This window comes from Oncorhynchus tshawytscha, linkage group LG02 (assembly GCF_018296145.1).
Source record: "Oncorhynchus tshawytscha isolate Ot180627B linkage group LG02, Otsh_v2.0, whole genome shotgun sequence".
In the NCBI taxonomy this organism is placed as follows: domain Eukaryota; kingdom Metazoa; phylum Chordata; class Actinopteri; order Salmoniformes; family Salmonidae; genus Oncorhynchus; species Oncorhynchus tshawytscha.
The window spans coordinates 47,231,189-47,258,079 of NC_056430.1; the positions used below are offsets into that span (position 1 = coordinate 47,231,189).

The 26,891-nt window shown below is 43.2% G+C and overlaps 1 protein-coding gene across 2 annotated transcripts; it reads right to left on the reverse strand.

Moving 5' to 3' along the window:
- Window positions 1-1,545: 1,545 nt before the first annotated feature.
- LOC112233765 (RNA polymerase II elongation factor ELL2-like) lies at window positions 1,546-26,417 on the reverse strand. 2 transcript variants are annotated; one of them, XM_024401612.2, is made up of 12 exons: window positions 26,225-26,417; window positions 20,795-20,842; window positions 19,669-19,790; window positions 19,287-19,450; window positions 16,111-16,370; window positions 13,050-13,174; window positions 12,841-12,913; window positions 11,812-12,595; window positions 5,264-5,330; window positions 4,897-5,068; window positions 4,262-4,306; window positions 1,546-2,578 (listed from the first exon to the last, which is right to left on the reverse strand). In XM_024401612.2, the coding sequence occupies exons 1-12, from the start codon at window positions 26,396-26,398 to the stop codon at window positions 2,462-2,464; spliced, it is 2,151 nt and encodes a 716-aa protein (XP_024257380.1). In that variant the 5' UTR covers window positions 26,399-26,417; the 3' UTR covers window positions 1,546-2,461. The 2 variants fall into 2 exon arrangements, with proteins under 2 accessions (XP_024257380.1, XP_024257378.1); XM_024401610.2 differs by having other exon boundaries at window positions 11,812-12,598; window positions 26,225-26,416.
- Window positions 26,418-26,891: the final 474 nt, after the last annotated feature.

Below are 26,891 nucleotides of genomic sequence, written 5' to 3' on the forward strand. Positions count from 1 at the left end.
CCCTGAGCCGCAGTATGAGAACGATTAGCGATTAGCAGAGTGGCTTACTGCTTCAGAGGGGCTGGAAGGGAGTGGGGCTTAGCAGCAATGCAGCTATGTTACAGAGCTGTCTTTACAAAGGAGGAAGGAGGGGGGGCAGTGAGATGGACTAGACCTTGGGAGTTGTGTGCAGCCTAGCGTACATTTTGGCTATTGGGTCAACCTTGGGTGACTCACAAATTCTGGGAAACGACTGCAATAGTTATGGGAAAAGGGGAAAAAATAAAATAAAAGCAGCCCATCACACAAGTTATTTGAGTGAGGCTCCGACCAAGTACCCACTTTCCTGGGAATGGACCCTGTACTTCAGTACTCCTCTTGGGACTCACGAGTGTCACAATTATTCAGGATCTGCAAATAAGTATTTTTCACATCTACAAATCCCTCTTAAACATGTTGAGCTCATGGTCCTTATAGAGTTTGACTATTAAATTGAAATACAGCAACACTGAAATATAGTTGGCTTTTGTGACTGGAGAGAGCCACGCTCCTGTTTTAAAAAGTGACACTACCTCTGGAAAGAGTCGGTCTGCTGCAGAGACTGGCCCATTCAAAGGAAGCCCCAATCATTTCACGACAGTTGATATGAGCTCTATCACAGACTTACATTACACCATACTGCAGCAAGTTTGCATCTTCAGTTTCTTACAATTATATATATAATTATAATTTTTTTTTATACCCCCCACCCCCCAGAAACAGAAAAAAAGTTCAAATGAAGAAGTATTAGAATATCTCCACCCCCCCACAAAAAAAGAAAGAAAATAAAAGCAATTTTCCAGGGAATACATTTCATATCCTGTCTCTGGTATCAGTGTGACAACTGGTAGGTAGATACCCCACTGGAATACCAGAACAGTACATTTTTGGGCAAACATTCTAACACAGGTTTGTAAACATTATGTTTCCCTTGAGCTCAAAGGAGCTTGTTAATTAACGAGATCATGAAATAAAGACTCAAAAGTTGATTTTCATAACCCATCCATCAAACTAAATCAGCATGAGTTTAATTCAAAAACAGAAACGCTAAATCGTCGTTCTTCCATAGTTCTGCTGCACTGCCAAAACTGGAATCGAGAAGAAAATAATACATTTTTCATCGTAATACAGATTTGTCTTCAGGTGGATGCATTCTTTTTTTTTTTTCTCGTCAAACAGAACACAGCCTGTTTTCCTTTAAATAAGCTGGCGAGGCAACGCTGTAGTCCTAGAGATTTGCTACTCTAGAACAGCCTCCCAATTAAGAACATGTAACTTTAGCCAGGTTGATCCTGAGGGCTCTGGCTCTTCAAACAAAGACTAAAGCAGCTTTTTTAAACTTTTTCTTTCCCCACTTGTGTTTTCGCCCCAACCCGTTAATTCCCCCCGTTTTACATTGGCACCCACCCATACACAGGTCACACTCACGCACACACAAACCACCCTGACCTTTGTAGCCCCTCTTGATACTCCCTCACCTCTCAAAAAGGTACCACCTAACCTCAGACATATTCTTTACTGTGTCCCCCCGACACACACACTGGTCTGTGTGACCTGTAGCCAGGTGGTTGTAGTTCCCCCGTGTTGCCTTGGGGACCCTAGAAGTCTCAGCGACTCGACATTGCAGTGTAAACTAAACACGTTAAGGCACCCTTTTGCACTGAGGGCAGAAACACTGGTGGTGCTCAGGGTAGCACGCCCCTGCTGTCAGGGGACGGATACTCCTAATTTACCCATCCCACCCCCATTATAAGCCATTTTATAACCCATGCACACACACATTGGTGTTACATCTCAATTGCTCAAGTGGATTCCTTTCCTTGAGCCCCCTACTTTACAATGAAAATGAGCCACTTTGGACCACTGGGATGCAGAATGGGATCTCCTCTCACGTGCAAAATGGCTTCATAAAGTCAAACACATAAGGCCCATGTTTTTTTGCATTGCTTTTGGAAAATATAAACTTTTTAAACAATAAATCATCTGTGGACCGCTCCTCCATCCTAACAGTCCAAAATAAATAGATCTCCCTCTTTATTTACTTAAATACAAGTGTAAGTATAATATTTTCTCTGCTTTCAAAAATAAGTTTAATTTTTGTTGTTCATTTTTAGGGATAAGTCCTTCAAAAGGTAAGAAGCGTTAAGTATTTTTGCCCTACCACCCCCTCACATGTAGATCTCTTCCTCTAGACCAGTGTTGTAGTAATAGAGAGGAGGTCCAGGAGAAACCAATACGAGAAAAGGTAGGGGGGGGCAGTGAATAAGAATTTTAAGATGGTGTACTGTAGCCTCCTGCAGCCTGTGGAATCAAAAGGTAGAAAGAAAGGGTAAAGGAAGGACGTGGTGGCAGAGGGGTCTGAATAAATAAAAAGCCAGTTGGACTCCCCTTGCTCTGCCCACCCCTTAAACCACCTCAACACTGTGGTCTTGAAGCTGGTGCTCTAGCGCCAGGACTGGGCCCTGCGCTGGTCAAAGTCAGCGATGAGGCGCTTGATGTGGGCCAGCTTGTTGTGCAGGTACTCGCAGCGCTGCTTCTCCACCTGGTAGTTTGGGCTGTGCTGCAGGGTGACAGACAAAGAAATTAGAGACTCTATAATGTTACATGAGAAAGCCATTTAAAAGGTTTGTGTTTATTTACTTTTATTTGACTGTTCAAAGTTCCAACGCTGTGTTTGGTTGATAACCCAGTGCCTTGAAGTGTACAGAATGCTTGCTTTTGTTGGAGGCCGCCCTGCGCTGACTCAGCCAAGCAAATCAACCTAGGTAATGTTAAAAGGTTCCCACTAAAATTAACCCTTGGTTCACCCATTTTTGTGACACTAACAAGCTAGAGTCATTAGTGGTTTGCTAGCAATTAGCACTGGTCACATAAGCTAACTAATGCACAGCGAGTAAGCCAGATAGCTAGCCAACCCTTTGGCTGTAAACAAGTTTCAAGTCTTCCTTCCACAACTGGTTATGACTCGTGGAGCACAAGTACACAGTCAGACTTCAACTCCACTCCATCTGGTGCTATATAGCTAGCGATTAGTGTCATGTAAAAAGTGTTGGTCCCATGTTTGTGATCTTTTATTTCAGCTCATTAAATGTTCCATATGCAAATTTCTTTCACATCCCTTTTAGTGAGCATGTCTCCTTTGCCAAGATAATCTGACAGGTGTGGCATATCAAGAAGCTGATTAAATGCCGTGATCATTACACATGTGCACCTTGTGCTGGGAACAATAAAAAGGCCACTAAAAATGTGCAGTTGTCACAACACCACAGATGTCTCAAGTTGAAGAAGCTGTTGCCAGATAATTGAATGTTCATTTCTCTACCATAAGCCACCTCCATTTTAGAGAATTTGGTAGTATATCCAACCGGCCTCACAACCGCAGACCACATGTAACCACGCAAGTCCAGGACCTCCACCTGCGGGATCATCTGAGACCAGCCACTTGGACAGCTGATGAAACTGTGGGTTTGCACAACCAAAGAATTTCTGCACAAACTGTCAGAAACATTCTCAGGGAGCTCATCAGTGTATTTGTCTTTCTCAACAGGGTCTTGACATGACTGCAGTTCAACGTAGTAACAGACTTCAGTGGGCAAATACTCACTTTTGATGGCAACTGGCACACTGGAGAAGTGTGCTCTTCACAGATGAATCCCGGTTTCAACCGTACCGGGCAGATGGCGGTGTGGGCGAGCAGTTCACTGATGTCAACGAACAGAGTGCCCCATGGTGGCGGTGAGGTTATGTATGAGCAGGCATAAGATACGGACAACGAACACAATTGCATTTTATCAATGGCCATTTGAATGCACAGAGATACCGTGACAAGATCCTGAGGCTCATTGTCGTGCCATTCATCCACCGCCATCACCTGATGTTTCAGCATGATAATGCACAGCCCCAAGACGCAAGGATCTGTACACAAAGCTGAAAATGTTCCAGTTCTTCCATGGCTTGTATACTCACCAGACATGTCACCCATTGGGCATGTTTGGGACACTCTGGATTGATGTATACAACAGCGTGTTCCAGTCAACATCCAGCAACTTCGCACATCCATTGAAAACACATATCTATATTTTTAAAGGTATCTGTGATCAGATGCATTTCTGTAAGTCCACAGACCAGGTCCTAATGAATTTATTCCAATTGACTGATTTCCTTATTAGCTTTCAATCAGTAAAAATCTTAAAAATTGTTGCATGTTGCATTTTTCAGTGTATACTGCATTTGTTTTACTTACTTGTCTCATTTTATTGTACTCCTGCAACACTTCTTCATGTACTTCCTGAAAAAGTACAAACAATGCTTACAGTTACATGAGCAAAATGTGTTGACATTTTCCCATACATTAAAAAAAAAAAAAAATCTGACCTGGTACTCGTGTAGTGTTATATTTAGACCTGGTACTAATAGTGCTGTCAGAGTTAACGGCAATTCCGACTGACGTTTCACTTTAACCACCCTCCAAGTAGCAATTACTAGTGGGAAACTCAAAATAAAATATTGCTACCAGAGTTGCGATGTTTCACCACTGACCTTCCACCTTTTCAACAAAAAGATGTAGCTAGTTTGACCATATTGTCAATGCAAGCTAGCTAATTATTAGCAATGTTAGCCATCTTATCTAGCTAGCTAAAATCAAATTGGTAGAACAATCGTCTTCTGACTTCAAAAGCACTTGGAACACAATCATGTCGGACTGCTTATTGGGACGTTTTGCATTTCCGACAAGCACATGAATGCAGCATTACTCGGTGGTGAAGTTTGGTAGAATCTGGCCTGGTACTCATTGGTGTAGTTTATTATAATTTGATCTGGTGGTGAAGTTTGTAATATTTTCTCCTTGTATTGTGGTGTAGCTTGTTATAATCTGACCTGGTACTCTTTGGTGCCGGGAGGCAGCCTCCTGGACTCGGTGTCTAGATGGTGGAAGCGGCGGGTGATGTTCTCCACACGGGTATGCAGGACGCGGTACTCCTCATACTCGGCGTTGAATTCGTCCTTGTAGGTCTGCCTCTGGTCCATAGACACCACTGCCGTGTACTTACTGTAGGGGGACAGCAGCACAGGTCAGCGACAAGGAGACACACAGGGTCCTTCATGTGTATTTGAGAGGGGTAAAAAAGGAGATACCATCCCCCGAAAGGCTGATGATTGGTAGCAGTGGTGCTCTTCTGTGGAAGCCTTATGTCCCACATAGGAACAAAGAGTATTAAGTAAGTAAAAAGGGGGTAGTACTCACCTTATGTAATCTGGCATCACAGTGGTGGAGGATAGGTCTGACGAGTGGACTGGCCTCTCTTTAGTGTCTGGGGAACAGCAAAGACAATTATACTCCATAACCAACTGACAGCCAAACAGCTCTCTTCACTAGTGGTAGCCTTAAACTTATGAGCCATTCAAAAGTACTGGTATTGAAACAGTTGTTAGAGGCAGAACAAAGAGTCAAATGGACTGATTTCTGAGTCTGCTGCTCAGGGCAGGTCATTCTTTGACCACCTTAATATCATACACTAAATATAATAAATACTACCTACTAAATATCAGACCCCGAATAAATGCTAACCTCCCCCGTTATTGGTAAGGTTAATGTCTTGTGGGTATGATCTTTGTGCCTCCAACTTTCTCACTCATTCACAATTCATTCAGGATTATCCGTAATCATGGTTACATCCACATTAATGTAGGAGTGTTTAGAAACATTCTATTAATTTACAATTAAAGTGACAATACATTATTTACCATTAATTTCATATTGGGCACAACATAATCTGAAACAACCAAAACAAACTGCAAATACATCCAACAAGTCTGTAGAGTCACAAGCTTGATGTAATCATTGTGTGCTAGGAATATGGGACGAAATACAAAACCTTTGACTACGTTAATTCACATATACACACAAACAACATTTTCCTAATATTGAATAGCACACACACTATCCATGTCTAAATTGTGACCGCTAACCACTGCTAGCGGTCATCAGCTAACCTTTAGCTCAAAAAGCTCTCACCAGTTTGAACAACGCGACTCAAACCAGAGCATACCAGACCTATTTTCTCTCCATATCCCCGGATTCCTACCGCAAGCTCTAGACCTTTTCACCTGGATCATCGCAGATAGCTAGCTGCTATCCGAGTGACTAATCCTGGCTAATCATCTATCCGAAATCAAGCACCAATTAGCTTGGAGCTAGCCCATCCTATAGGCCCTCCTGGGCTACAATACCCGGAACCCTTCTACTGCCGGTACGGGGCATGGAACCCCGCCAATCCTTCACGACTGGACTACGACGTAATCAGCTTGAGGGGGTATTCAACTGGCCCCAACATCGCAACATCAAGTGAATGCCCATCTGCTAGCCACAGCCCGCTAGCTGTCTCGAGCATATTGGACTGTTAGCTGAATAGAGCCATCGGCCAATTTCTTGGGCCACTTTACCTATTTTGCCAATTGGACTTGGACCCCTCTGCTACTCGGAACGCTACTAATCCATCACGACTGATCTATCGACGTCACTGCACGCGGAGGCTAAAACAGACTTTCCTCCGTCGAGACATCCCTCTAAGGCCCTTCTGCTAGATTGCTAGTCCCGGCCTGCTAGCTGTCTGAATCGCAGTGTCTCCAGCGAGCCCAACCACTCACTGGACCCCTATGATCACCCAGCTACGCATGCCTCTCCCTAATATCAATATGCCTTGTCCATTACTGTCCTGGTTAGTGATCGTCTTATTTCACTGTAGAGCCTCTAGCCCGGCTCAATATGCCTTAACCAACCACTTAGTTCCACCTCCCACATATGCAGTGACATCACCTGGTTTAAACATCTCTAGAGACAATATCTCTCATCATTACTCAACACCTAGGTTTACCTCCAATGTACTCACATCCTACCATACCTTCGTCTGTACATTATGCCTTGAATCTATTCTATCGCGCCCAGAAACCTGCTCCTTTAAATCTGTTCCGAACGTACTAGACGACCAGTTCTGATAGCCTTTAGGCGTACCCTTATCCTACTCCTCCTCTGGTGATGTAGAGGTTAATCCAGGCCCTGCAGTGCCTAGCTCCACTCCTACTCCCCAGGTGCTCCCAATTGTTGACTTCTGTAACCGTAAAAGCCTTGGTTTTATGCATGTTAACATTAGAAGCCTCCTCCCTAAGTTTGTTTTATTCACTGCTTTAGCACACCCTGCCAAGCCGGATGTCCTAGCCGTGTCTGAATCCTGGCTTAGGAAGAACACCAAAAACCCTGACATTTCCACCCCTAACTATGACATTTTCCGACAAGATAGAACTGCCAAAGGGGGCGGTGTTGCAATCTACTGCAGAGATACCTGGATAGTAAGACAGAACTCTGCAGGCTATGTACCCAAACAATTCAAGCTTATAAAAATCTACCTTTCCAGAAACAAGTCTCTCACCATTGCCGCTTGCTATAGACCACCCTCTGCCCTGGACACCATATGTGAATTGATTGCCCCCCATCCATCTTCAGAGCTCGTGCTGCTAGGTGACGTAAACTGGGACATGCTTAACACCCCGGACACCCTACAATCTAAGCTTGATGCCCCCAATCTCACACAAATTATCAATTAACCTACCAGGTACAACCCCAAATCCGTAAACATGGGCACCCTCATAGATATCATCCTAACCAACTTGCCCTCCAAATACACCTCTGCCTTTTTCAACCAAGATCTCAGCGATAACTGCCTGCATCCGTAATGGGTCTGCAGTCAAACGACCACCCCTCAATCACTGTCAAACGCTCCCTAAAACACTTTATAACCAACCTGGCCCAGGAATCCTGGAAGGATATTGACCTCATCCTGGCAGTAGAGGATGCCTGGTTATTCTTTAAAAAGTGCCTTCCTCAGTCTTAAATAAGCATGCCCCATTCAAAAATTGTAGAACCAAGGGATATCTGTTCCTGGTTATCTCCAGACCCGACTGCCCTTGACCAGCACAAAAAAAATCCATTGGCGTACTGCATTAGCATCGAATAGCCCCCGTGATATGCAACTTTTCAGGGAAGTTACGATCCAATATACACAGGCAGTTAAGAAAGCTAAGGCTAGCTTTTTCAAGCAGAAATTTGCATCCTGTAGCACAAACTCAAAAAGGTTCTGGGACACTAAAGTCCATGGAGAATAAGAGCACCTCATCCCAGCTGCCCACTGCACTGAGGATAGGAAACACCAACAAATCCACTATGATTGAGAATTTCAATAAGCATTTTTCTACAGCTTTCCACCTGGCTACCCCGATCAACAGCCCTCCACCCCCCACAGCAACTCGCCCAATCCTCCCCCATTTCTCCTTGACCCAAATCCAGATAGCTGATGTTCTGAAAGAGCTGCAAAATATGGACCCCTACAAATCAGCCAAGCTAGACAATCTGGACCCTCTTTTTCTAAAATTATCTGCCGAAATTGTTGCAACCCCTGTTCAACCTCTTTCGTATCATCTGAGATCCCCAAAGATTGGAAAGCTGCCACGGTCATCCCCCTCTTCAAAGAGGGAGACACTCTAGACCCAAACTGCTACAGACCTATATCGTACCCTGCCTTTCTAAGGTCTTCGAAAGCCAAGTTAAACAGATTACCGACCATTGCGAATCCCACCGTACCTTCTCCGCTACGTAATCTGGTTTCAGAGCTGGTCATGGGTGCACCTCAGCCACGCTCAAGGTCCTAAACGATATCATAACCGCCATCGATAAGAGACATTACTGTGCAGCTGTATTCACAACCTGGCCAAGGTTGACTCTGTCAATCACCACATTCTTATTGGCAGACTCGACAACCTTGGTTTCTCAAATGACTGCCTCGCCTGGTTCACCAACTACTTCTCTGATTGAGTTCAGTGTTTCAAATCGGAGGGCCTGTTGTCCGGACCTCTGGCAATCTCTATGGGGGTGCCACAGGGTTCAATTCTTCGACTCTTTTCTCTGTATACATCAATGATGTCGCTCTTGCTGCTGGTGATTCTCTGATCCACCTCTATGCAGATTACACCATTCTGAATACCTCTGGCCCTTCTTTGGACACTGTGTTAACTTCTTATGGCTGGGGGCAGTATTGAGTAGCTTGGATGAATAAGGTTCCCAGAGGTGCCCAGAGTAAACTGCCTGCTACTTAGTCCCAGTTGCTAATATATGCATATTATTAGTATATTTGGATAGAAAACACTCTGAAGTTTCTAAAACTGTTTGAATGATGTCTGAGTATAACAGAACTCATATGGCAGGCAAAAACCTGAGAAAAAAATTCAACCAGGAAGTGGGAAATATGAGGTTTGTAGTTTTTCAACTCATTCCCTATTGAAGATAGGAAGTGCAATATGACCAATATCCCACTTCCTAAGGCTTCCACTAGATGTCAACAGTCTCCAGAACCTTGTTTGATGCTTCTACTGTGAAGGAGGGGGGAATGAGTCAGAGGTCTGCCAGAGAGCCACAAGCTGGTGACCCTCGTTCACGTGAGAGCGAGCTCTGTTCCATTGCATTTCTACAGACAAAGGAATTCTCCGGTTGGAACATTACTGAAGAGTTATGTTAAAAACATCCTAAAGATTGATTCTATACATCGTTTGACATGTTTCTACAGACTAACGGAACTTTGTCTGCTCATGCGTCATGAATTTGGATTACTGTGCTGAACGCGCTAACAAAAAGGAGGTATTTGGACATAAATTAACTTTATCGAACAAATCAAACATTTATTGTGGAACGGATTCCTGGGAGTTCATTCTGATGAAGATCAAAGGTAAGTGAATATTTATAATGGTATTTCTGACTTCTGTTGACTACACAACATGGCGGATATCTGTTTGGCTTGTTTTGGTCTCTGAGCGCTGTACTCAGATTATTGCATGGTTTGCTTTTTCGGCAAAGTTTTGTTTAAATCTGACATCGGCTGCATTAAGGAGACGTTTATCTAAAGTTCCATGTATACGGATTGTATTTTCATCAACATTTATGATGAGTATTTTGGTAATTGATGTGGCTCTCTGCAAAATCACCAGATGTTTTTGGAACTACTGAACATAACGCGCCAATATATACACTGAGATTTTTAGATATAAATATGAACTTTATCAAACAAAACATACATGTATTGTGTAACATGAAGTCCTATGAGTGTCATCTGATGAAGATCAAAGGTTAGTGATTAATTTCTCTATTTCTGCTTTTTGTGACTCCTCTCTTTGGCTGGAAAAATGGCTGTGTTTTTCTGTGAATAGGCACTCGCCTAACAATCGTTTGTGGTGCTTTTGCCGTCAAGCCTATTTGAAATCGGACACAATGGTGGGATTAACAAGAAGTGCATCTTTAAAATGGTGTAGAATACTTGTATGTTTGAAGAATTTTAATTATGAGATTTCGGTTTTGAATTTGGCGCCCTGCACTTTCACTGGCTGTTGTCATATCGATCCCATTAGCGGGATCTCAGCCTTAATTAACCTCCAAATGAGCTTCAATGCCATACAACTCTCCTTCCGTGGCCTCCAACTGCTCTTAAATGCAAGTAAAACTAAATGCATGCTCTTCAAGCAATCACTGCCCGCACCCTTCCGCCCGTCCAGCATCACTGCTCTGGACGGTTCCGACTTAGAATATGTGGACAACTACAAATACCTGGGTGTCTGGTTAGACTGTAAACTCTCCTTCCAGACTCACATTAAGCATCTCCAATCCAAGAATAAATCTAGAATCGGCTTCCTATTTTGCAACAAAGCATCCTTCACCCTCGTAAAACTGACCATCCTACTGATCCTCGATGTCATTTACAAAATAGCCTCCAACACTACTCAACAAATTGGATGCAGTCCATCACAGTGCCAGCCGTTTTGTCATCGAAGCCCCATATACTTCCCACCACTGCGACCTGTACGCTCTCGTTAGCTGGCCCTCGCTTCATACTCGTCGCCAAACCCACTGGCTCCAGGTCATCTACAAGTCTCTGCTAAGTAATGCCCCGCCAGTTCACTGGTCACCATAGCAGCACCCACCCGTAACATGCGCTCCAGCAGGTATATCTCACTGGTCACCCCCAAAGCCAATTTTTCCTTTGGCCGCCTCTCCTTCCAGTTCTCTGCCGCCAATGACTGGAACGAACTGAAAAAAAACCCACTGAGGCTGGAGACTCGTATTTCCCTCACTAGCTTTAAGCACCAGTCGTCAGAGCAGCTCACAGATCATTGCACCTGTACATAGCCCGTCCAACTACCTCATGCCCATACTGTATTTATTTATTTTGCTCCTTTGCACCCCAGTATCTCAACTTGCACATTCATCTTCTGCACATCTACCATTCGTGTTTAATTGCTATATTGTAATTACTTCGCCACCATCGCCCATTTATTGCCTTACCTCCCTTATCCTACATCATTTGCACATACTGTATATACACTTTTCTACTGTATGTTTGCTTATTCCATGTGTAACTGTTGTTGTGTGTCGAACTGCTGTGCTTTATCTTGGCCAGCTCGCAGTTGCAACTGAGAACTTGTTCTCAACTAGCCTACCTGGTTAAATAAAGGTGAAATAAATAAAACATATACATACATGCTCCAACTCACACAAGGCAATGCAAGCATGCCATCATGTTCAAAGCATGCACACACTTATTGCAGTGTTTTGTTTTTTTCCCCTCCCGAGGTTTGAAAGAAACCACTACGTCACTTGAAAATGAAACCTTTGGGAATTGGGCCATGCACGCTAATAAGCAAGCACACTTTTCCCTTTTAACCATGAAACCAAACCAAGACATTAAGGCAGACTACCTTCATCCAGGCAGACTGGGCTCTTGGCGGGGATGACTGGCGTTTGTCTCTCCTCCGCCTTGTCGCGGTGTCTCTTCCTGGGCCTCTGAGCGTCCACAACCGGCACCCCTCGGGGGCTGACACCAGGGCCATCGCCTTTACTGCTTCGCACATCCTTGCGCCTCTCCTTCTCGCGGTCCTTCTCTTTGTGCTTCTTTGACTTTTTCTTGGACTTCTTGCTACTGCTTGGCGAGGGAGGGGGGATAATGGTAGAGGATGAGGAGGATGAAGAGATGGTGAGGGCTGGGTGGCTTTGGGGACTGGAGCTGGCTGGTGGCGGCATGCAGGGGCCATAACGGTCAGTGGTCCTGCTCGGGGGGCTGGAGGTGGCTATCGGTGAGGGGGGTTCCAGGCAGGTGGAGCTCTGGTCCAGGGGCAGGTCCTGGGTGCCACGGCCCTCGGGCGTGCTGGGCGAGTTGGAGTTGGAGCCCGGGCCAGACTGATGCGACGGGGGAGGGCGTTGAGAAACCTGGAGCTGGGAGGGAGGGGGAAGGTGGTGGTGGTTGAGGGGTGGGCCAGCAGTGGTGGTGGTACTGGCTGGGAGAGACGAGCGCTTTGTGTTGGTGGTGGCAGCAGCGCTATGGTGGCTGTCGTCCTCCTTCGGGGGGGCGCGGCGCTCTCTAGAGGACGAGGTGGGGATGGGGGTTGGGGCGGCAGGGGGCCCTTGGCTGGTGACATGGGAGATGCGGGGCTTCTTCGGCATCAGGGGGTCGGTGAAGTGAACCGGTAACTCGGGCTGGCACTTCTGCTAAAAGACCATAACCAAACGATCAAACAAGGATTTCTACGGTGAATGAGTGATAAAGGACCAATGTTTCCTTTTGATCTTAGCAAACAATTCATTGCATAGGTTTAAGATAAAAATGTGTGTCTTTACAGGAGAGAACTGGTCATTTAGTTTGGCTCGGCTTGTCTGTTCGCTCTGCATTGATTTGTGCGAGTAATACTGAAAGTGTTTGTGTCCAGCAGGGTGTACTGTTGAGGGGTTACCTGTGGGGAAGCCGGGAGGCCGTCTTTAAGAGGACTGCTGGAGGAAAGTGTCTCAGTGGGAAGGCCCAGTTTCCTGAGAGAAAGAGGAGACGAGGGTCAACTGCCCGTAAGCCGCCGCTACACGGAGTCCCGTTCGCAATAAAATGGAGGGGCCTGTTCAGGAGGGTGCAACGTCGCAAAAACATTCAGACAAATGTGTTATGACCTACCGAACCAAGATCCCGTTGACCTGAACGCGGTCATCCTCGGAGTAGCCCGGCCAGTCCCTCTGCACATCGCGGTACACAAAGTCCTTCAGAGAGTAAGAGTTATCTTTGGGGTTCAGGTTGGCCACCTGCGGACAAACAGACACGCGAACAAGATCAGCAGCGTCTAATTTTGTAGTCGTTCCTTTTCAAAAAAGTGCTGCCCAATAATTTGGGATCATTAAAAGCAACAAATACAACCGCTGGTAATATTTTTGCCTCTTTACTTGAGTCAAACAAATCCTAAGGGTTAAAGACTTTTGTTGGTCCCTGCCCTACTTGGGTATGAAGTCAGTGCATTTAATTAGCATTTCATCCCCAAACTCAGTGTCTCTGCATTCTCCATCACAACATTATGCAAATCCCTAAGCGAGTCTGTGTGTTGTGTTTTATGTAGCCCAAGCATGGGGGTAGTCAGCATTGTAGTCAGACAACTCATTTGCTTTAGGCAAATAAACCAGTTTGAGTATGTTATCTATAAATGTGTGGTTCATGCTGTCTGTCTGTGTGTGTGTGTGTGTGTGTACACACACATATTGTCTGTGTGTGTGTGTGTACACACACATATTGTCTGTGTGTGTGTGTGTGTGTGTGTGTACACACACATATTGTCTGTGTGTGTGTGTGTGTGTGTGTACACACACATATTGTGTGTGTGTGTGTGTGTGTGTGTACACACACATATTGTCTGTGTGTGTGTGTGTGTGTGTACACACACATATTGTCTGTGTGTGTGTGTGTGTGTGTGTGTGTGTGTGTGTGTGTGTGTGTACACACACATATCTGTGTGTGTGTGTGTGTGTGTGTACACACACATATTGTCTGTGTGTGTGTGTGTGTGTGTGTACACACACATATTGTCTGTGTGTGTGTGTGTGTGTGTGTGTGTGTACACACACATATTGTCTGTGTGTGTGTGTGTGTGTGTGTGTACACACACATATTGTCTGTGTGTGTGTGTGTGTGTGTACACACACATATTGTGTGTGTGTGTGTGTGTGTACACACACATATTGTCTGTGTGTGTGTGTGTGTGTGTACACACACATATTGTCTGTGTGTGTGTGTGTGTGTGTACACACACATATTGTCTGTCTGTGTGTGTGTGTGTGTACACACACATATTGTCTGTCTGTGTGTGTGTGTGTGTACACACACATATTGTCTGTCTGTGTGTGTGTGTGTGTACACACACATATTGTCTGTCTGTGTGTGTGTGTGTGTACACACACATATTGTCTGTCTGTGTGTGTGTGTGTGTACACACACATATTGTCTGTCTGTGTGTGTGTGTGTGTGTACACACACATATTGTCTGTCTGTGTGTGTGTGTGTGTGTACACACATATTGTCTGTCTGTGTGTGTGTGTGTGTACACACACATATTGTCTGTCTGTGTGTGTGTGTACACACATATTGTCTGTCTGTGTGTGTGTGTGTACACACATATTGTCTGTCTGTGTGTGGTACACATATGTGTCTGTGTGTGTGTGTGTGTACACACACATATTGTCTGTCTGTGTGTGTGTGTGTGTACACACACATATTGTCTGTCTGTGTGTGTGTGTGTGTGTACACACATATTGTCTGTCTGTGTGTGTGTGTGTGTGTACACATATTGTCACACATATTGTCTGTCTGTGTGTGTGTGTGTACACACATATTGTCTGTCTGTGTGTGTGTGTTGTCTGTCTGTGTGTGTGTGTGTGTACACACATATTGTCTGTCTGTGTGTGTGTCTGTCTGTGTGTGTGTGTGTGTACACACATATTGTCTGTCTGTGTGTGTATGTGTGTGTACACACATATTGTCTGTCTGTGTGTGTGTGTGTACACACATATTGTCTGTCTGTGTGTGTGTGTGTGTGTGTACACACATATTGTCTGTGTGTGTGTGTGTGTGTGTGTGTGTACACGACTAATGGCTTTAATGTATAGCTGCTTCATTCTTGCTGTGTGCTATGTTCAGTAGTGGTGAATGAAGGTCTTTGTACTCCAGGGAACAGGTCCTCTGTGATTTGCATTCTGTGGTCTAATGCTTCAGAAGGGTGAAGATTCCTAGGGGCAAACCCGGGACATGTGTCTTCTCACAGTGCTACCAGTTACTCATACTTTAAAATATCTATGAACTCAAGTGCATATTTAGGAATCACTTTATATAGCCACGTATTATTTATTCAAGCTCTAACCATCTTATCTATGTGTTCTAGTGCTGAGCGATTAACAGACATCGGTTTTTAAAACTAATTGACCGACATCGGTTCAACGATTAGAATGTCATTGTTAGTTTTTTTTTCTGTGAGCTCAATGTGCACATTGCACAGTTTCTCTAGAAATAAGATCAAGCCCGAGCGGTGCGATGTAGTAGGGAGTTGTAGTTTCCAAAAGGCCAATAGTGAACATAATCACCATGTTTTCTGTGCTAAACTAACTACAATGACCATAATCCATTGTGCTCGTACTTTCCCAGTTTGTGTTTCTTTTACATCTGCTAAGTTAAAGAAGAACGTGTGATCAATATTAACTCGAGAGCAGTTGCTTCGCAAGGTATCTCTACCTGAAATTACACGATCTACTGCAAGTGATTGATAGCTGGTATTCAGCAGTCATAAAAGCATCCCTTATTTACGTTGAAGAACTTCTCAAATAATGATTTTGCCGGACAGCGTAGGCAGCAGCTTTATAGAAATGACTTGGAATGAAATAGTAATCAAATAATAATGTATGTAATAATCACAACAACTTATTCAAGTGATTAATAAGTGATAATAGAATGGGCAGTCGCTACCATTTATGGGACTTTTATTATTTTATTCTGTGTGTTCAACCCACATATTGCATGTAATTATTCTTATTTTTTAAACATGATTATAAAAAAGATTATCAGCGCTAATGTGTTCCCCTACCAGTTTCGGGGAAGGCTCTGTAGATTTGTTGGCCCCTTCTCCCCCCGGTTTCATCAAAAACTACCTATGAAACACTATCCTCCACCCTCTTGGTTACTTGTTGCAGGGCACTAGCCTTACTTGTTGCAGGGTGCTCCCCAGAGAGCTGCGGTCCTTCTGGCTGACCCCGTCCCGTTGCAACCTGGCCAGTAGCTCCAGCTTCTTGTAAGAGCGCAGAGCCAGCAGGTGGACGAGACGGTCGCGGTAGGGCCGCTGGGACACCGGGTTGTTGGCAAGGCACTTGCGGATGGTGTTGGCTGGGTTGATGGGGGTGGAGCGTTTGCGCTCCGCAACTGGTTCGGAGCCTGACGGCGCTGGCTTGCGGATCTGGACTTTCTTACCTGATGTTAGAGGGGTGAGGAAGGCATAGACGAGAAATGTATTTATTTGATCTGTTTTTGGTTTCTCTTATGCTTAAAATGGACCAATTAAAATGTTTTCTTGCTAATACCTCAGAATTGAGTTTACAGCAGAAATGACTAACTCGCTAACTAGCAGCTAAGTCACTTGCTGTCAATCCCACAATGACATTTTTTTATCAACATGACAACAATGTTATAGGGTTATTGGATACTGACTGAAAGATAAGGACAAAAGCCAGCAGACACTTGGAAGCCTAGAGGGTCAAAGTCGTTAAGGCAACCATTTTGTGTTCGGAAATGTATGTGGATTGAATTTGAACTAACCTTGCACTACTAGTACGAGTTGAATCATACAAGCCTGATTTGAAGAGACTGAGTTCCCAATGTAAATGTCATTAAGAGCCTACATAGAATCTGGCCCCCAGCTCATTAGTCTTCTGCTTAGTCAGGATGCCTTGACATCTCTTCATACTGTCCTCAGTGATCATGAAAACCTAAAGCTCTTTAAGAGATTAAGGTTAGAGAGAAACTTCTACCCTCGTCTGCCCCCTAGTCCCTTCGTCTGGAGCAAATGCTGATAGACATGCGAGAGATCTAAGCACACAAACCACACACATTTTTTGCTGTCTCAGCCTGGTGAGACTTGAGGCAGGTATGAGTTTTGTCTGCAAGCATTTGGCCAGCCTAGTGAGTCTATACAGTGAGAGATAAAGGACTGCAAGACAACACAGCAAGTCTGTTGATTTCCTAACAGAATTACATGGTTTCTGCCATGATATGCATGTGTTTAGTGTACTAAACTCTGAATGACAATCAAGTAAATAGGCTCTTATTTATGCCACACTGTATAGGGTCCCAGACCAATATACCTAACTGACATACCCTAAACAAACAAGATAAAATGCAGGTTAGGGCTCATTTTTGCTAATGTTAATAGGGTGCTTCTATTGAGCCAGCTGTTACATGCCCAAACTCCACCCCTTTCCTCTGCTCCCCTCTCAGTTTCCATCTGAGCCATTGTATGCAAATGAATTCCCAAGGGAAAGAGGGTTTAACTGACTAAGTTTCTGAGTGGGTGGGACTTCAAGTTCAGAGGCACAACGAGTAAAGCAGATTTCAGGGATTCCTGCAGTCAACTATAGTTCAAGAGTGGCGTTAAGAGGTATTAGAATAAACCTCCCACCAAAGATAAGAATGTGCTTACTGTTGAATTTTGTTAGACAGACAATACCAATTTATATGTGGATAACTGTTAGTTTATTTCTACTGGTAAGCCCTGACCCCCCCCCCACTAGGGCCCTATAAAATCTGTTAAATGCTTTGCCCTACTCAGTTTTTTCCCCAAAAGCCAATTGATTCCTCCATTTTGTTTTTACAGGTTTCAGATTTGTTCATGTTTTTGCTCTCAAAAAAAAAAAAATCACAATTAGTTTAATTTGACAAGTCAGATATGAACAAATTCTTATTTACAATGACGGCCTTGTTCAGGGGCAGAACGACTGATTTCTTTACATTGTCCGCTCGGGGATTTGATCGAGCAACCTTACGGTTACTGGCCCAACGCTCTAACCACTAGGCTACCTGCCGCCCTTGTTTTTATTATAGATTTAGGTGTTTTAAGTCCCCAACATAATTATTTTGGGGGCGTAGATATCCTTTTATTCAAGTGTTCACCAGCAAGAGACTTGCTTGGTTAGAAGTGTTTCTGTAGCACACATGTGATTGCAGTTTGCTAAACAAATCACCACTGGATTGATGCAAATAATCATGACGTCATTCTGCCTGGTAGAGCGACTACTTTGTAGGCCACGTTTAATTGAGGTTTTGAGAAAGCATTTCCAGCTACTGGAAAACGGTTGTCATTAGCATAATCGCTAACAGCGACACAAAGTGTTATACAAATGCTCACACACACACACAGAGGGGAATGTCCACACTGTTTCCTCTTAAGAAAGTCAGAAAGATGAAGGAAAATACAAATCACTTATGCATTTTGTTCATGTCTTGAAATCTTCGGCAAATTAATACAAATTTGAATAAGTTTAATATATTTAGAAGATATATAAGTTGAATTCCGTAATTTGGTCATCACGGATTTTAGAGCCCCACTACACCCTCTCCACGATCGTTACCATGTGAGAACAAGACAGATTTATACTAGAATATATCACATAAAGACATCTATGGGGAACATATTTTAGAGTTCTATAACTGGTAACAAAAAGGGCCATTTCTGTGACACCAAACCTCTGTAGCAGTTCGGGGCTAGAAAAGAAACAATTTGCCAGTGAAGCTCAGTATATGGTTCTCTGCTGTGGGAGAACTGAGTCCCAGGTCAGCAGAGGCAGATTTGGCATGACCAGTTAAATCAACACTGAGCTGTTACATTGCACACTCTCAATCTCCATCATATCTCCACCGGCCAGACAGGACGGGAGATTGTGACAGAGTGAGGGGCCAAATTAGATTAGCTTTTACTTTTCCACTTGCCCAACCTCAATCTAGTTGCAGCGTATTATAAAAGGCAAGACAATTGGTTTACAGGTGTGTGTGTGTGTGTTGGGAGAGTGGGGCTGTAGGCCAGGGTTGTTGAATAAGCACTACTTAGAGTGCAACTTTAACCCAGGTTTGGCTGTGTTGGCAGACCGTGTCAATATTCATAAATAGCCTCCTTCCCTCGCCTTGTGTAACCACTAATAGACTGAACCCAAAGGGCTTAGTCAGGTACAAACGATGGAAAAGTGGGCTTTAAGTTCCATTGCTTTTGACCAAGCTAGTTCTTAAGAGAATCAGTGGTTCAAAAAGAGAGGTTAGGAAAACAAAGCCATTTTGGAGTAGTGGGACCCGGCCTGTGAGAATACTACTGTTGGGGGTAGATTAGTGCATGGAACTTGCCTCTGAACTGGCCCACAGGCTTGAGGACCTTGGTCCCTCGTTTGCGACTGTCCTCCTCGGCCTGCGCCATGCGCTCCCGGGTCACCTGGTAGGAGTCGTTGGTGGCACACACCGTGACTTTGTCCTGAACCGTCCCCAAGGACACCAGGTGGGGGGTCCCTGAGCTGGAAAGGATGGGGGGGAGGGGAATTTCAGTCATACAGCACAGGGTTTCTCACCTTGGACCCAGTTCAATTAAACCAATTCCTCATTAACAAGGCTCAATGACATGGTCAAATTCTGACACCAGAGTGACGTGCATTCCAGTTAACGAACCAGTTTATGTTGGGTCTTCAGTAGCGAGCACTGGCGCATGCTCGGTTTAGTTCCAGAGGGTGCTTACCTGGACACATATTGTTGGATGCACTCAAAGCTTCCCTGAGGGTTGTCCTTGCCCACGTTGGACAGATAGAAGTCAAAGTTCTGAGAGCCATCCAGAGAGTCAGTCCTTGGGATCTTAATGCGCTGTGAGGTTCACATAAAAAGGACAATTAAAGAAAATTAATTGTAAAAAAAAAATTACCACAGAAAACCAGGAAGGCCTCTCTTTGCCCTCAAGCTGTATGCATTAGTGAGGAATTGAATGGAGGTACTCAATCATTCTGAATGGGGTGTGAAATGGGGATTCATTTTGCTCTACTGCTAAAGCGTCGGGCTGGGAAGAGATTTCGCTCATATTTGAATGTGAGAGTCAGTCATGGCAAATAGCGAACCATCTGTAAAAACACTTCAAGTGGGCCTCATTTCTCATGGTCTTGTAACATTATCCCTTTACAGTGATGTGTGTGTATTGCCTCTGTCAATATAGACTGATCTGAGCTATGGGATCTCAGATTAATGAATGTGAGTTTGCATGACAGGCAGATCTTTGAGGTCTAAGTTGCTGGTAGTGTGTGTGTTGACAGTCTGCAGCACAGGGACCCAGAGCACAGGTACCAGACTAGGGTTGCTACATTCTGGGAAATTTCAATAAATTCCCTGTTTTTTCTGAAATCCTGGTTGGAGGTTTCTGGATTTACTGCTTTCTCCCCCCTGATGCTGGGAATCCACAAAAATTAGATGTTGGGGAAACCAGGGAATTTATGGAAATGTTGTAACCTTAGTCTGGTCCCTGTGCTCTGGGCCCAGTTGCAGACTGTTAGAGCAGTATTTATAGATCTTGGGACATCGGAGAGTTAAACTCTTCATAGTGCACAGCCAGGGTAGTCAGGGGTTAACCGGATGCTTTCAGAGGGGTAGCAAGAGTCAGGCAACAAGCCACCAAATACACCTCGTAGCTGAATAAATGCACATTTCACTGAAACCAAGACAATCATTGGGTCTTCAACAACATTGGTCATCATTTTCAGCACTCAAATGTTAACTTATTCAACCTTTCATGGTTGATTTACAAAACTCAGTCTACCAGCCACAGGGTTGGCCCGTAGTACTGTAGTCAAAATGAAGATTTTAGGTGTGAACATACTTACCCCTTGGAGTCCCTTGAATTGTATTGTTGGCCGCGAGGACGGTACATTCTGAAAAAGAGAGGACAGGGATTGGACATCTTCAACGTAAGTGTTGACTGCGAGATTGACATTTGACTGATTATGATGGAAATCTGTTACAATTGGAGTATCACTGAGCTGTGGTTGAGAAAAACACCCAAAGCGTTTTCTAATTTAGTGACAAAATTAGGCTATTCTGTTACTACTATCCTACTGGTGTGCTAGCTACCATGTTTATAGTTTCAAACATTTGTGACGAGTAAAAGTAGGAATTAAGAGCAGGAATTAGCAACTCCACTCGCCTAAATCATAGGCATCTCAAACAAAGTGGTCAGGAATATCAGCTTTTCCTCAGAATTAGCCAATGGAATTTATGTCAGATTATGATAGCAAATCACATGTATTCCAATTACATCAGCAGGTTGCATATAATGGTAGCACCATGAGGAAACGTCGGCACTGCAGAATAGGTTCTTCACTGGCTGTTTTGAAACTTCAGGAACTTCCCTCCAGCAACTTTCCCTTAACAGTGTACACCGAAAATGATTAGGGTAAGTAAACTTGCACAGGGATAGACCATACGAACATTTCAAAGTTTAAGCCTTGCCCAGGAAACACAGGCCACAAACCATTTTCTGAGCTCACAACATCAATTCTAAACAACAAAATCCCAATAACACACAGCCTAAGCCACACAAAATTCATGAGTTAGCGTATATTTGTGTCTCTTCAGCATAAATATCTTTAGAGTAGGCTAAAGCCTAGTCTCAAATAAACAAGGTTTTATTTCTGGGTTTCTAAGAAAACTCGTTGCCATACTCCCATCATTCAGCCATTTCCTAACAAACATGTATCACCATTTTATTTTGATATCTGTCCTCAAACAATAGGTAAGTGATAGTTTACACACAAAAAAAGTGCAGTTCACTTCACACACACCAAACTAACTAGCTACAGTCCATTAGCCCATGATGAGTAAAGTTCTGTAAAGTAAAGTGTTCTCTTGCATTTGGTCTGAATGCTGAATTCGGCACAGTTTCCTCTACAGAAGTTTGTAGAACCAGCCACAGCATTTCACCCATCCCCCAACACACACTCCCAGACCATCCAGTCCACACATACACACTCCTGATCACATTTCATGCCACCACACAGTGCCAGGGCTAGGCAGCTTTCCCACTCCAGTAGATATAGTTCAGCCCCCACACAAATCAGAGAGAGAGAAAGAAACAAAAAGCAGGCAGTTTTGGCTGCTCAGTCAGCAAGAGATGGTAGGCTGGTCATTGCAGCATACAAGGCCTACTGTTACACTTCCAATAAGGTTGTTGGGTCATCAGAATATAGGCCTAGGCTAACTACTAGGACTTGGAATAGATTTTAGTATAGAGGTTTCATTATCCCCCTACGGCAATATACTTTGCAGCAAGTAGGTCTAGTCAGAAACCATTTAGATATAAAAACAGGCAATAGAATTCAAAACACTTGTGTGATGTCTGCTAGGCCTATCATGTATTTGTGTGTTCTGTACCAGTCAGATAAATTAACAGGATCGCGTCACTGTTCTAACTTTGATTGGCTTGTCCTAGGCGCCTATTCACCAAGGCGGTGTTCCTTCCCATAGCACCGCCTGACACCCTTTCAACCCCAGACTTTAATTAGCCTACTCCAGAGGGGTATACTAACTACGAAACAAGCTAGATCTACTCAGCGTTTTCTAAAGCTAGCTTCCCATTCCAGCTCAGGCTTTATCTATACTACGACTGTGGACATTTTTTTTAATCTGCCTGCCGCTATCTCTAGCAGGCTTGTAACTGCGCCTGTTTCTCAATTTCAAATCAAAATTATTTCATCTGGATTTTTTATTAACTAGGCCCTGAACATATGCTACACCAAGTCTGACTAGATTGTTGCTGGAATTATGTAACTGTTGTTGACAGTCCATTGAACTTCCCAGTGCTCCTGGCCTCAGTTAATCACAGGCAGCTGAGGCCCATTTCCTGCATCTCTGAAGTGCATCCAGATAATACAGGTTGTACGGCCATCGGATTAACATGTTAGTTTATTTGGTCCCTACTAGAGGTTGACCGATTATGATTTTTTAACACCGATACTAGCTAGCCATTTCACATCGGTTACACCAGCCTATTCTTGGGAGTTGATAGGCTTGAAGTCATAAACAGCTCAACGCTTGAAGCATTGCGAAGAGCTGCTGGCAAAACGCAGGAAAGTGCTGTTTGAATGAATGCGTACGAGCCTGCTGCTGCCTACCATTGTTCAGTCAGACTGCTCTATCAAATATCAAATCATAAACTTAATTATAACACAACACAGAAATACGAGCCTTTGGTCATTAATATGGTCGAATCTAGAAACTATCATTTCGAAAACAAAACGTTTATTCTTTCAGTGAAATACAGAACCGTTCCGTATTTTATCTAACGGGTGGCGCTAAGTCTAAATATGGCTGTTACATTGTACAACCTTCAATGTTATGTCATAATTATGTACAATTCTGGAAAATTAATTACGGTCCTTGTTAGGAATAAATGGACTTCACACAGTTTGCAACGAGCCAGGCGGCCCAAACTGCTGCATATACCCTGACTGCTTGCACGGAACGCAAGAGAAGTGACATAATTTCCATAATTATAAGAAATTCATGTTAGCAGGCAATATTAACTAAATATGCAGGTTTAAAAATATATACTCGTGTATTGATTTTAAAGAAAGGCAATGATGTTCATGGTTAGGTTTGGTGCAACGAGTGCTAAATCACCACCCGTTTGGCAAAGTAGGTTGTGATTCGATGAGAAATTAACAGGCACCGCATCAATTATATGCAACGCAGGACACGCTAGATAAACTAGTAATATCAACCATGTGTAGTTAACTAGTGATTATGTGAAGATTGATTGTTTTTTATAATATAATAATATATAATTTATATAATGCTAGCTAGCAACTTACCTTGGCTTCTTGCTGCCCTCACGTAACAGGTCGTCAGCCTGCCACGCAGGCTCCTTGTGGAGTGCAATGTAAGGCAGGTGGTTAGAGCGTTGGACTAGTAACCGAAAGTAACCGGGAGGTTGCAAAAACTAATCCCCGTGCTGACAAGGTAAAAAAAAATCAGTCGTTCTTCCCCTGAACAAGGCAGTTAACCCACCGTTCCTAGGCCGTCATTGAAAATAAGAATGTGTTAACTGACTTGCCTAGTTAAATAAAGGTGTAAATATATATATATAAAAATTGTGTCCAAACATACAGATTTCCGATTGTTATGAAAACTTGAAATCGGCCCTAATTAAATCGGTCGACCTCTAGTTCCTACAGGTTGGTTCCCTAACAGCATCTGTAAGGGCCCAGACATAATAGGCCTCTGCTACAGCAATTTTTATCAGCACAAAATCACAAAATCTGCAATTCTGTTTTAGTGTGAGATATGCAACGACATATTTTGATAATGGTGATCAGCAATTGCCAATGAGAGCTTGCCAGAAAGGAAGAAAGAAAGAAAGGAAGCCAGTGAGATGTTGTATCACACATAGAAATCCTATTAAATGACTATTTATTCCTAATTCTATGGTATCGCATCACCCTGAATGTATCTGGAATCTGGTTTTCGACAAAACCAAAGCCAAATCGTTAAAGCTCTGAAGTTCACAAGCAATGGGATTCAATGAAAAATGTAGGCTATTGGCTAAATATTTCAACTCTGTATGGCAAGTGTGAATGCCTGACTGAAAATGTCTGCTTTGAGCCACAGCTTGTTCTAAATCACATACTTGTTTTCAAGAGACAACGTGGTCTTCAGGATTCTCTATACCACGCTAAGAATCTTAGTGTGTGTGACCCACGTACTATGTATGCCACATCGTTTAGTGTGCGCACCAATCACTATGCTGGTGAAACTAAAAAGGAAAGAGTCAGTGACTGTTAGTGTCATGGCTAGATGGGATCTAGCTTCTGTCAAATTAACGTAGATTTTACTTTTCGTACCAGGTTATGAGAATTTACACAGCATGTTAGGATAATTATCGCAAAAGTTTAGGCGAATGAGGTTAAGGTTAGAAAAGGGTTAAGGTTAGCTAAAGTGCACATAAAAATAACATTTGACGCTAATTTGACAAAAGCTGGATCCCTTCTAACCGGGACCCCATTTAGAGGCTCAGCGATGTTGGGATTTTGAAAGTTGTGTAAAGTACAGTACTGTAGCTTTAAGGGAGAACACCAGATTAGAAGTAAAATGCGAGGAAACACCAGAAATCGTCATCGAGTGAATAGTATTTTGAGGAAAACAGCAAATAATCCGATCAATATTAAATGGGCCTAGCTGTAACGTTTTCATAACAAATCGCAGTCAACCGACAACATATCCTAGGCTACATGACTGTGTACTTACAAAGATTAGCAAAATGTGTCCTAAAGTTACTCGCCTGGGAAGATAGCTAGAGAAAATAACATTCACATTTAATTTAAGAGTTTAGTCATGAACATAACGCGCCGTAAAAAAATGGACGAACTTTCAGTGTGGAATGCAAGAGCAACTGGATAGGTCTATGGCCAAAACAGTAAAGTTATGTCATATGGTGTAGCCTACTGCCATTCCAATTTTTGGGGGGTATAAAACCAACATTTTGATGCGGATGAAAAGGAAGTGACAATGCCAATGGAGTGAATTTGATAATTTGTGAATAAAAGGTGATTTTGGGGGGGGAGATAAATGTAAGTGGTAAAATACACGTAAGAAAATATCGACCATAGTGGCGTGAAAATGTAAGGTATACTTTTTTAAATATTGAGAACTGATTTGAACTCCCTATAATGGTATGGTAACAGCCGGTGATAGTGGGTAAGTAAACACAAACGGTTGACAACTATCTGACTACTTTCAACATTAGCCAAATTATTTTGTAATTTGAGTAATGTCACTTCAGCTACTTTGTTAGTAGCTAGCCATTTTGCCAGGTAACGTTTAACGTTAACCGATAATATTTTTTTCTCAACTAGATTGGCTGTCTAACGTTTGACTATTGTCAGAAATTCAGTTTACGTCTGCCAACTTCTTTATAGGTAGGACGTTAGTCACTCATAGCCCCCAGATAACTAACGTTAGCTAGCTAAACTTGTAATGTTAAACTCTTTAACACATATCCAAACGCCCAAATACTGACTGCAGTGCCAATCCTCCTGAACATACGGTAAATTATCGTTAGCGAAAGATGTCACGCGAAACTGCCATCCAAATATTCATCTATTTCACCAAAGTACTTGAAGTAGAATAAAACTGACTTGGCCGGGGATAATGTAGCTCTAGACAGCTAACGTTAGCTCAAACTGGCTGTGCGTGGCAGTTTGTTCACCAGTTTTGATAGCCTCGTATAACGTAAGCTATAAAACATTCATTCAACTTACCTTACAGGTTTGGTGGCTCTCTATTGCTCTGAAAGCTGTCTCTGTCAATTTTACGTGCAATACGGTGACTCGATCTGCATTCCGTCGGCCACAATTCAGTCCATACCTCCCATCCTCGGAGAGCGCCGCCATCTTTACCAGCCCTCCACCATCGTCCCTCTGACGTCCGAGCATATAGCAGCTCTACCTCGCTAAAATTCAAGGGAGGGACTTCCACAAAGGCTTGTTCTAGATTTTTTCGTCTGATTGGGTTGACTTTTTTTTGCTCCCTCACAGACTTCTCTCCCTCAGTATATGAATGCTAGTACAGTTCGTAATTGTAGAACTATTTGAAAGGTGATCGATCGAATCTGATGTGTTCTGTCCACTATTATGTCATATAGCTATGTATACTTTGAATTTTTATCAGTTATGTCATTATGCTTAACAACAGAACAACCTTCACTGCTATCAGTAGAAATGTATGTGTGCTGACATGGTACAACGAACAACGTTTTATTGCTGACATTTTTTTACTCTATAAAGTCATACTTACAGGGATTACTTTGACATCTATTATTTTTGTTTGCTTTTCACTGACAATTTCAGATGATCTCACAATTATATATCTTGAAGGGAACCCAGTTGTCTCAACCTTTTTTGTTTACACATTTTGCTCTGTCTGGAG